Genomic DNA, 11,245 nt, shown 5'->3' on the forward strand with positions numbered 1-11,245 from the left:
CCCCCAGGGACCACCAATCAGAGCGCAGGCATCTCAGTTTCGTCATCAGCAGCCAATCAGCGCTTCTGCTGACAGCTCAGGCCCCTCTGGTCCCGCTGGTCCCGCTGCCCCCGCAAGACAGCCACACGCCCAAGTCCATCTTCAATCACCGCCTACTTATTGGACGCCCATGGGGCGCCCCGTTCCACCCTCAAAGCTGTGCCTTGCTACTCTCAACCTCAGTCTCCTCCCCTGTAAGATGGGAACAGCTATGCTCTGGGAAACGTGATACTGCACAGAAGGGCCCAACCCAGCGCTTGCCTCTCTGGAGTCCCTGCAGGGCTGGCCACCTGGAGGTCTGCCAGGGGCCACAACCGCAGGGTGGGCTCAGGACCCAGGTCCCCCCTCGAGGTTGGAAACTTCCTCAGCTTCTTATCTGCCAAATAGAGAAGTGCCTCCCTTCCTCCCCAAGCTGGGCCTAGGGGTCCTGTTCTGATGAAGGCACCCACCCTGGACTCCAAGCTTAGCTCATCCAGCTGACTTCTCCCAGGGCCTGTGCCCACCTCTACCCAGGCCTGTCCTCCAAGGGCTCCCAGACAGCACATCCAGGTCCCAAGGGGCCCAAGCCTGCTGTGTTGGGGTATGGATGGATGCACACAAGGCCCCTTGCAGTATGGAAAGGGGGCACCCAGGCCCCGTACCTCCAAGCTCTAGTCAAGGCATACCTGCCAAGGCAGGAGGAAGTTCGCTCTGCTGGTTTGTGTGGGCCTGACCTCTAACTCCGAAACCTGCAGCAGGAGGGTTCCCAGGCCCACCCCTCCCACCTGCCTTCATCCCCAACACACACACACACAACCTCAGGGGTGCAGACTTGCGTTAACTTTATTTTGCTCTTTCCAGTCTGAAGCTACTATCATGGGCATTTAGAGTTATACAAATGACACTTACAAAAAATAAAAGACCAAGACACCCAGAGTGAGATGCATGGTGGATGCTGACCAGAGGGGAAGGGAAGTGGCAGGGGCGGGGCTAGGAGCCAGGGACCAGGGGCTTCCACGGGGCTCCTGGCTGAGGGCAACGCCCAGCTTCATCCCGCCGAGACCCGGGAGTCCAGTCAGAAGAGGAGCACCGATCATACCAGGGGCCCTGGCTGAGGCGGTGAAGGGCCCAGCACCACCAGGTGGGGACACAGGCCTGGGGCCCAGGCACATGGGAGGGAGGGGGCCGGTGAGAGCCCCCTGGGAAGGTGGAGGCAGGTTCTGGATTCGGGGAGGTGCCCCGCCTACCCTACCACTAGTGGCCAGAGGGCACTGAGGCCCGGAGATGCCGTCTCAAGACCATCCCCCCATCAAGACCCCTTGAAGACCACTCATGGCTACAACCAGGCTTGCCTGGGGCTCCTCCAGCAATAACATTTCACTGAAAAAAAAAAGTTACTGATTTGGTCATTTTCTGCTTCCAGTCAGGCCAGAGTGAAAGAAAAGAGACAGGAGCAGGACCCCCGGACCACAGCAGGATGTGTGTGCAGTGGCCAGGCCCGGGCGGCCACCAAACCAGGCCTGCTCCACTCACAGAGGCCTGGAGCCAGCCCCGTCCTGTCCACCAGCTGTCCTCCCGACCACGCAGGGACGGCGCCCCAGGGGGGCCACCAACAGGCCTGGGGCAAGAGCTTGGCTCCCGGGAAATGGGGGAGGGGGAGGTTCAGGAGGGGACAGGAGATTCCAGTTACACACCCCGCCGCTCCCAGGAGCTCGGGAAGGCCTCCCAGCCACCCACTCCTCCTCGGCCTCTTCGGGGAAATAAGGCTCAGAGTTGTCTGAGGTCAGAAGAAAGAAGTTCCAGCCTCGCCCAGGGCAGAGAAGAGAGGGCAGAGGGATGTGAAATCCCTCCAAGGACCAGGTCACAGCCTCTGACCTGCCCAGGGGAGGCCATGTGGGACAACAGGTGAGGGCACCGTTTGCTCTGGGTTTCCAGTTTGAAAGGCAAGGGGCTCGCCACCCACAGCAGAGCCCACCTGGAGAAGAGAGTTAGCAGGGCGGGTTGGGCAGGGTGGGGAGGGGGATGCCGGCGGCGGGGCCCTAGTACTCCCACAGCGTGGTGGGGTCGATGGTGTCAGCGCAGGCCTTCAGGACCCCCGCGTGGTCCCCCTTCAGGTAGTGCCCGCCCACCTTGATGGCCACCTTGTTGTAGTCACAGAACTCGAAGAAGAAGTCCACAGGGCTGTCGCTGCTGCTGGTGACGGAGGAGTCGTTGCCCACCATCCAGTACTTGCCTGTGGAGTCTGGAGCGGGGGCAAGGGGAGGCCCCGTCAGGCCCTGCCTGGGCTCTGCTCCCCACCCTCCAATCACGGCTTCCAGAATGGGGGTGGGGTCTGTTCCATCCACCCAAGCCTCCGGCCCATGCTGGACTGGAGTCCCTTCCCTCGCCTCCCACCAGAATTTTGGTCCCATAACTCGTGTGTGACCCCTCCCCTGCCCAGCCTTTCCAGAATCCCGTCTCTCTCTCTAGCTCTATCTGGGGTGGGCCGGACATCTCCCTCCTGTACAGACAAGAGGGGAAGGGGCTACCCCCCAGCCTAGAGCCTCTGGTGGCCAGATGGGGCCTGGCCCAAGCCACATCACAGGGTGGCCAAGCCGAGCCCCAAAGCCAGGCTCAAGTGGGGCAGGGGTTTGCTCTCTGTGTCCAACACTGGCCCCCTGAGCCCAGGGGGCCCCACCCGGCACTGCCCACAGGAGAACCTGCCTTTGATGTTGTAGGCGCCGTCTCTGAACTCCAGCTGGAAGACATCGTAGTTGGAGCGGTTGGCGTCCAGGGTGCCTGTGACCTTGCGGCAGCCAATGAAGCCATGCTCCCCACGGAACACGATGATGGGGCGGTTGATCAGCTTCATGAGGAAGAGCTCCGAGTCCCCTGCCCCAGGAGGTGGAAAAGAAGTGAGCCTCATGGGGTTGGGGGTGCGACACCCAGGGTGTGGCTCAGAGAGGGAGAGCGGGAGTCTGGGGTCACACAGCATTCCAGCCCTGGGGTGAGGCAGGGTGGTGCCAGTTTGGGAGGATGCCCAGCACAGGGCAGGCTTCGGGTGGGGTTCGTAAGTGACCATGGCATACAGTTAGACCCTCCAGGGAACAAGGGCTTGAGGTATGCCCCCAGGTGGCTACCTGCTGTCTCCACCGAGGCAGCCAGCTGGCCGTTCTTCTTGGCCGTCACAAACTTGCCATTGGACGCGCGCAGTATGATCCTCCGATCACGCCACTCAATGTCAAAGTAGCAGCTGGCATCCCTGGGGGTGGCGGGACAGGGTCAGGCGAGGCCGCCCCACAGGAAGGCCAGCCTGGGCGAGCGCGGGCAGTGACAGGCGGGCAGTGGGGCACTCACTTGGTGGAGGCAGTGGACTGCACACCCCCGGTGACCGTCAGCGTCCAGTACTTGCCCGAGTGGGTGCGGAAGGCGCACTTTTTGGTTTCGCGGTCGATCTCCAGCTGGAAAGTCTCTTGGTCAGTCTCTTCGTCCTGATTGGCCGACAGGTCCATACCTGCGGGGAGAGCCTCCAGCTAGTACAGGGACCCCCACGCCCCCCCAGTGCTGGCTGACCCTCAGCCCTGCCCGCACACACCAGCACAGCAGGGGGCTGCTGAGACCCCACAGTGCGGCTCAGACCCCTCGGCCTTCACGTCAGAGGGCGGAACCCAGGATCCCAGGCAGGACAAGTCAAGGGCCAAGGCCAGCTAGGTCCATTTACACATCACGTTCTCTGATTACAGAAGTAATACCTTCCAACAAACCAAATGCAAAAAGATATTGTAGAACCAACTGGGAGACTCTCAACATGGTCCAGGATTAGAGAGCATGGATTAATTATTGTTAATCATGTTGTCATTATGTAAGAAAATGGCCTTGTTTTTTAGAGATACACGCAAACATTTTGAGATGAAATGCCCTGATGTCAGGGATTTGCATTAAGTACAACCAGAAGCAATGAATAAAGGGACAGGGAGCTAGTGTGGCAGAATATCGCAGCTGGGGGAATCGGTATATGGTAGTTCACGATATCCTTCCTGCTTCTGTATACGTGTAAAAGTCAAGAGAGTCATAGCACACGTTCCCTTCAGGGAATTTAGAAAACTCATAAAAGCGAATTCACACCCCCCCCCATGCCCACCACACCCCCAGAACGCCACTGTGAATGGCGGGTGACCACACACTCCTAGCCTTTTCCCCGTGCGCTCACATATGCATTTTCTTGACCTTCAAGTGCACGCATGCTACAGACCTCGATTTGCAAATGATCTGCCTAACACCTTTACACGTTTCCATGTCCCCAAATCGTCTGTGAAGGGGGCAGCTTCGGGGTTTTGCTCCCACAAGCTGCAGCCATGTCGTTTTGCACATCCGTATGGACTCCTCCAGATAAAACCTCAAGTGGGATCTTTGGTCCCAACAAGTTCACATCCCCCAGCACCATGGATCCTAAGAGCCTCCGCAGCAGGGTGAGTTGGGCCTTGAGGCCTTTATGAAGCCGGGATCAGTGGCGGGCGGCAGGTGTCCTTTTAGACGAGATGAGGCTGGCGGGTGGCAGAGACTGGCGTGTGGCAGAGCCTGGGGTCTGAGCACCCCCAGGCCCTCCCCCAGGAGCCATTCTTAGTTCTCCAGCCACCACCCAGAGGGCCTGAAAGGTGTCAGCCCCATGCTAACCAGGTCTCGTGTCCCATGTCAGCGCCACCCCATCACAAAGGAGAATGAGGCAGAGAGGTGGTGCCCTTGCCCAAGGTCACCCAGAGAGAAAGCTAGGGGTCCAGGGCTCTCAGGAAGAGAGATGGGCAAACTCAGGCCTCCTGCCATGCCCTCTCCCCCAACCCTCCCTCCCCTCTGTGGACTGGTGGATGTGACCTCCACGGGTCACTCTGAAGCAGACCCTCACAACGCCTGGGCTTGACCCTCCAGGTCCCCTGGGTCCCCTCAGCCACAGTGTCAGGGATCTGCTGACTACTGAGGACCCAGGGGTAGAGGTGAGCTCGATCCACCATCACGCCCCAGTGAAGCACGGGGCGAGGATCAGCAGGGGCTGGGCCTTCTGGGTGCCCGAGCCACCCAGAGGACGACCATCCTAAGGCCACACCCAGGAGCACAATGGGGGGCTGGGGTCCATCCTTGCTCAGACCTCGCCCAGCCGACCTGCCCCACCCCACTGCTGCAGAGCTGCCACCCCCAGCCTGCCCAGCCACATGGCACCACCTACCCAACACGTGGCAGGCCAGCTGATGGGAAGGAAAGAACAGACGAGGAGAAGCCCCACTGGGCACACCTCAGCAGCAGAAAAGACAGAGAGGGCTCCCCAGAAAGAGGGGCAAAGCGGACACAGAAGGGCCCCGAATGGCAGTCAGATCTCTAGCACTGACCAGCCTACCTAACATAACAGAGCCTTGCCAGTGAACAAGGCGCTGGCCAGCCTGCCCGAGGACACACACAGCAAGTGCAGGGGCTCCTTTTCAATGAGACTTTGGTTCCTGAGAGCTTAGCCAGCCCTGCGCTCCTGCGGACAGCCGTCCGGCTTGACTCCTCCCGGCAATTCCACAGAGTTATTTCGAGGAACAAAGGGAGGCTGTGCAGCGGCGGGTACCTCCCCAGGGCCACACGACCACCATCACCTGCTCAGCCACTCAGACCCCGTCCCGCCTGGGTGTGTCCAGTCCTGGAACTGGTTTGATAAACAGGCCTAGGCCAGCCCGCAAGGTACGCAAAAGGGCCTGGTCTGAGATTGAAAGGATTTAGCAGCCCATTGCCAAGTAGACACCAGGTCTTCCCCCGCAATAGGAAGGGGTGGGGAGAGTATCCCCTCCCCATTCCAGTGGGGTCCCTCCTGGCTCCAAGGCCCTGCCCAGATGGGAAAGGCCCCACTTGGCCTTGGAGTCTCTAATTAGAGCTGGGTTACTATGGGAACAGGGTTTTCTTCGGGATTTTTCTTTTCATCAACAGCAGCACAGAAAACCTGAGTCACAGGCCCACAGGAGCCCTGAGGAGGCAGGAGATGCGGGGGCTCAATGTCCCCCCGACCCGCTCCAGAGAGCACAACTGAGACACCGGGCCCCCGCATGTCCCCCCTCCATCGTGGCTCTCCCCACCTCCAGCCTCTGAGCCATCCTGTACAGTGGCTCGGAGGGGGCACCCCCTCCCTGCCAACACACCCCATGGTCCCCATCCCCCTCAGCCTTAGCAGTCCGCATATTCCGCTGGCTTGTTCAAATCAGGCACTCGCCACTACCCCCATTCAGTTTAAGGGAGGAGGCCCAGAAGCATCTGTGGCCTCACCTCACCTCCTCTCTTCCCAGTCAGCTCTTGCCACTACCTGACCACTTTAAATCCCTACTCTGTCCTTACACAAGCTGTTCCCTGGGCCTGAAATGCTCTGCCTCATCAGGAGAACTCTTACACATCCTGCAAAGCCCAGCCTGACCAGCCCTTTCTCAGCCAGCCAGCCTCACCTTCGAGCGGCTGGGATTGGGCACTTCCTGAGCATGGAGTCCCCAGGGCACAGCTGGCCAGATGCAAAGAGACTGTGAGACCAGGTGGGAAATGTGGTGAGGCTCTGCCCAGGGTCTGGCTGGAGCCCAGGGCAGGTGAGGCTCCAAAGTAGCATGAGTACCGCTCACTCAGTGGCCCTGCCATCCTCCATCCCTGCCCAAGCCATGTCCTCACTGTGTGGTCACAGCTACAGCACTTCCCAGGACCTGGGATAGACATGTGCCATCTGCCTTGTCACATCAGCTCTTGGGACCCCCACTCCCTGTGGCCGACCCTACCTCTAATGTAGGCTGTGATGGCCTCCTCCCAGAAATACAGCCTGGCCGAAAAGAATGTGCCCAGGGCAGCCCTGGGCGAGCCCTTTACAAATGGGGAAACTGAGGCCAGAGAGCAGGCTGCAGCTTCAGCAGGGAGCACCCCACCCCCACCAGGCCCGGCCTGTGCAGGCCTACGGGGATGATGATTCACTTCCCCCAGCCCGCTAAACCCAGGATGCTCCTCCTTCCTGGCTGGCGTTTCCCAACATGTGTCGGAAGCACAGCTGAAGCCTCCTTGCCACGCAGGCCTGTCCAAAATGGCCTCTGCAGACACACCCCCCAAGCCCATGCCGGCTCCAGGTCCTCTGGTCATCCTCCACCCTACAAAGAAGACCCGAGGTCAGCCAACATCAGAACGAGATGAGGACCCCAAAATCTGAGGCCAATGTAGCTCCAATCTTTGCTCCCAAAGCTCCCTTCCCTTTAAACGCACAGATGAGCCAGCAGCTCTCCTGGTGCAATTTCCGGCTCCTCCTGCCCCATCAGCTTGAATCACACCATGACACCACCAGCGAGCTTTACTAGAAAGGAGAGGGCACCTGCCCAGGCTCACCAGTGCCTGCCAAAAACACCCCCAGGATCTCTCTGCTCCTTTCTGGCACCAAGGGCTAGGGCCACCCGTTCCTGCCACACCTTCCCCAGGGCAGGTGCTGGATGCAGCCCAGCAAGCATGGAGCATGCCTGCATTGATGAGCACCCAACCTAAGTCCTGTGGCCCTGCTGGCTGTTCCAGTCCCATCTACCAACCTCACAAGCTTCTCTTCAGCCACACTGGGCTTTCTGCTCCTTCCTGCCTCGGGGCCTTTGCACAAGCTGTGCCCTGTACCTGCAACACTGTTCCACACACCTGATACATGCTACCTTCTATTCATCCTCAGGTCAGGTCAAGTGTCCTCCTCAGAAAGGGACCTCCATCTAATCCGGGACCCTCATGTACTTCCTGGACCCCCAGACCTTAGCTTGACACCTCTGGGATGTTGCTCCTGTCCCAGCGAGAACATTGGGCCCAGCAGGGAAGGATCCAGGAGATGCCCATGTGCTCACCACTCAGGCCTCAGCATGTCTCACTTGGTAGGGGCTCAGTGTTTGCTGAATAGGTGGAGAGTCCTGCCCCACCTCGTACTGTGTGAGACTGGAAAGGGGAGGGCCTGTGCCCCAGAGGCTGGGAGGCATCAGGGGCTCCAAATAAGAGCTCATTCTGGAGTCAAACCCAGTTCTTCATGCTGCTTACTTGCTGTGTGATCTTGGGCTTCTCCTGTCTGGGCCTAAACCTGCCCATCTGTAGGATGGAAGAAATACCGCCCACTTCAATCAGCACACTCGGGTACGAAACTGCCACGGGGCTGCAACCTCCTTGGCAGAGCCGGGTCAGGAGGGTGGCCGTCAGGAGGAAGTGGGGGGGGCGGGGCAATGACTGGCCTCCCATCCAGCTATCTCCAGAGGCTGGGGTCCAACTTCCCGGCTGCGGGAGCCAGACACCCACAGGTTCCCCCAAAGGAGGGGCGAGGGCGCCAGAAGGAAGAGAAGCCGCCTAGGGGGAGAATCTAAGAAGGGAAAGAGGAGGGTTCACTTCTGGCGCGCAGGCCGGTAGGAAATGGCCAGGCCAGCGGGAGGCCCCGGGAGAGGACGCATCGAGTTGCAGCCAGTTGTTCCAGGCGGGAGTCTTGGGGGTGGGTTCAACCGAGGGTAGGGGGGCTTCCCGAGGGTGCCGGGCTGGGGTCTCCGGGCTCAGGCTGAGACCGCTCTCTGTCTCCCGCAGAGCAGAGGGTACCGGCCAGGAGACGCGCGGCGGGCGCAGGGCGGGGTGCCTGGCGGGCCGCCATCCGCGCCACGCCGTCCCGGGCCCGGGGCGCGAGCAGGGAGGCCGCCTTCTGGGGCGGCTTCGGACGGGGCACTGGGCCTGGGGGCGGCGCGGGGGGTCCTCAGCAGGGGGGACCCGCAGAAAGTCGATTCCCTCCCCCGCCCGGCCGCATCTGGTTTTCCCATCTGCAGAGACGGAGCAGGACAAAGGGGGCGAGGGAGGGCCCTGTCGACGAGCCCGCCCCCCTGCTCACAAAGGCCGCGGCCTCGAGCGCGGGGCGGACGCGGGAGGAGGGGCTGGGGGGGGAAGGGCAGACACTGGGCGCCCCCTTCCAGCAGAGGCCAACCCCTCCCAGCAGCCAGCGGAGGTGGAGAAAGGCCCGGAGAGAGGGGAGGTGGAAGCGCACCCTGCGGAGATCAAAGGCTACTTCCATTCCGCCCGCGAAAGACGGCCTTCAGGGAGCGGGGGCGCGCCCCGTGCCTGTTGCGACCCCTCGCCTCCGCCCTGGAGCCAAAGGCCCACTGACGGGGGGAGGGGCACGAGGAAACAGGCGAGGGGCGTCCCCTCCCCAAGGGCTAGGCCCGCGGATGCGAGGGAGGGATCTGCGCGTGTAGGGAGGACCCAGATCAGGCCGAGGGTTCGGAGGGTGGCACAAGGGGCGGCGTCTAAGCGCGGCCTAGGAGCCCCAATCTCAAGGCGGAGTGGGGGTTATGCAGCGGCACCCAAGGATGGGCAAAGCCCCACCCCTCGCCCCTTCCCGGGGATCGCAGCGCAGGTCCCGCGGCGGGGTGGGGTGGCCCGCGCGCCCAGCGGGGGCGCACCGGGCGTCACTCGGGATTGCAGCGGCGCCGCGGGCGAGAAAGGGCGGGAGGCTGCGGGGACTGGGGTGGGGTTCGCTTTGTGCATGGCCCAGAGAGGCGGGGGACGGCGTCCCCACTCACCCTGGCGCGTGGACACGTTCCTCTCGTTGGCTGCCTGCAGCACGACCTGGGCGCAGCTCTGCTCCAGGGCGAAGAGCTCGTCCTTGCCCACCTTGGTGGCCTTGCCCGCCTTGAGCGTGCCGCTGGGCCCCGACGGCGCCAGGTAGCGGCCTTCGCAGTCGCGGAAGGCCACCTTGCCGGAGCGGAACTCGAGCGTGTAGCCGGTGGCGGGCTCGGGGTGCGCCACTAGGCGCCCGTCGTGGCGCAGGAAGCGGTGGTCGGCCGTCTGCAAGCTGTAGCGCTGGTCCTGGAAGGCCAGCGTGATGAGCGAGTCGACGCCCCAGGGCACGTCGCGGTCCACTGCGATCTCGTCGGCCGGCCGCGCGCTCAGGTGCGCGTAGCGCTTGCGGGCCAGGCTGTAGATGGTGACCTGGGGGTGCATGGCGATGTGCACGCTCCACTTCTCGGCCGGCGACACGGTCTGAGCGAAGCACGACAGGCGGTCCTCGGTGCCGCCAAAGTAGCGCCGGTGCGCCTCGGACTGCAGCGACCAGCGGCCGTCGTCGTGCGCCACGATGAGAAAGCGGCAGTCGGCACTGGGCACCTCGTGTTCGCAGGTCACGTTGCCATCCTTGTCCGCCGCCAGGTAGCGGCCCAGGTGGCTGCGCAGGCACACGGCTGCGCTGCCCGCCTCGTCGGGCGGCTGTTCCAGCGTCCAGATCTGCTTCTTCTTCAGGCTGCTGGCCGACGCATTCACCTTGAACCCGAACGTCTCGGCCGTCAGGTACTTGTTGCTGCAGTTAATGAGACCGAACTGGATCTGCAGGGCCTCGGCCGTGCCGTTGGCGGTCATGGTGGCGGCGGGCGGGAGGCCGGCGCGGCCCGGGAGGTCGGTGGCGGGTCCCCGCGGCGGCGCCCTGCTCCTTTGTTCAGCTGCCGCGGCCGTGCGCTCACCCTCAGCAACGCTTTACAAAGCCGGCGCGTCGAGCCCGAGCCCTTTTATAGGCGGGGTGACGTCAGCGTCGCGAGGTCCCGCCCCCGCCCCGCCCCGGGGCTCGCCGAGGAGGGGGCACCGGGGCCCAGGGAGCGAACTGAGTCGCGCAGGGGCCCGGAGGGGCGCGGGTCGGGGCTGGGCTCGACGCGTTCCCTGCTCGGCCGGCCTCTGCAGTCCCCCCTCTTCGGGCCGCCGCCCCCTCCCCGCCAATGCCAAGGCCTCGCCCTCGCAGCGCCGCAGCCTGAGGACTCACCCAGAGCGCGGGACCCCTCGGAGGCCCCGCACCCCAAGCCAGCCGGGAGGAAGGCCGAGCCAGGTTTGAGGTTGTGGTAGAGACCGCAAGACCACAGAGCACATCAGTACTAGGCGGAGCGGCCCGGAGGCTCCTCAGAGGAGGTGGCTTTAGAGCAGAGCCTTGAAGGAACTGAGAGGGGACCCTCCAAGGGCCTGTGGGCGGAAGAGTGGGGGGCAGGCCAGGAGCTGGGGAGGGGCCTGCAGACCCCAACTCACCCAGCCCAGGCCTTGCAGCCTCCAGAGCGGGGGCTGCGGTTCCCCGAGGCTTCCCTCCCAGGACACTGCCCTGAAAGCCACCCAGACCCTTCCCTGTGGCCCAGGCACCCAGCCGGGCTGGCCCAAATAGGTCTCCGTGGTAGTGGCTGAGACAAGTGGCAGTGTGTCCACTCTGAGGATGCAGAAGCCACAGGGTTCTGGTGAG

The 11,245-nt window shown here is 62.7% G+C and overlaps 1 protein-coding gene across 1 annotated transcript; it reads right to left on the reverse strand.

Moving 5' to 3' along the window:
• Positions 1–843: 843 nt before the first annotated feature.
• On the reverse strand, positions 844–10,491 carry FSCN1 (fascin actin-bundling protein 1). The gene is made up of 5 exons (XM_061209294.1): positions 9,558–10,491; positions 3,355–3,511; positions 3,138–3,259; positions 2,722–2,889; positions 844–2,260 (listed from the first exon to the last, which is right to left on the reverse strand). The coding sequence occupies exons 1-5, from the start codon at positions 10,387–10,389 to the stop codon at positions 2,058–2,060; spliced, it is 1,482 nt and encodes a 493-aa protein (XP_061065277.1). The 5' UTR covers positions 10,390–10,491; the 3' UTR covers positions 844–2,057.
• Positions 10,492–11,245: the final 754 nt, after the last annotated feature.

Source organism: Eubalaena glacialis, chromosome 13 (genome assembly GCF_028564815.1).
Source record: "Eubalaena glacialis isolate mEubGla1 chromosome 13, mEubGla1.1.hap2.+ XY, whole genome shotgun sequence".
NCBI classification, from domain to species: Eukaryota; Metazoa; Chordata; class Mammalia; order Artiodactyla; family Balaenidae; genus Eubalaena; species Eubalaena glacialis.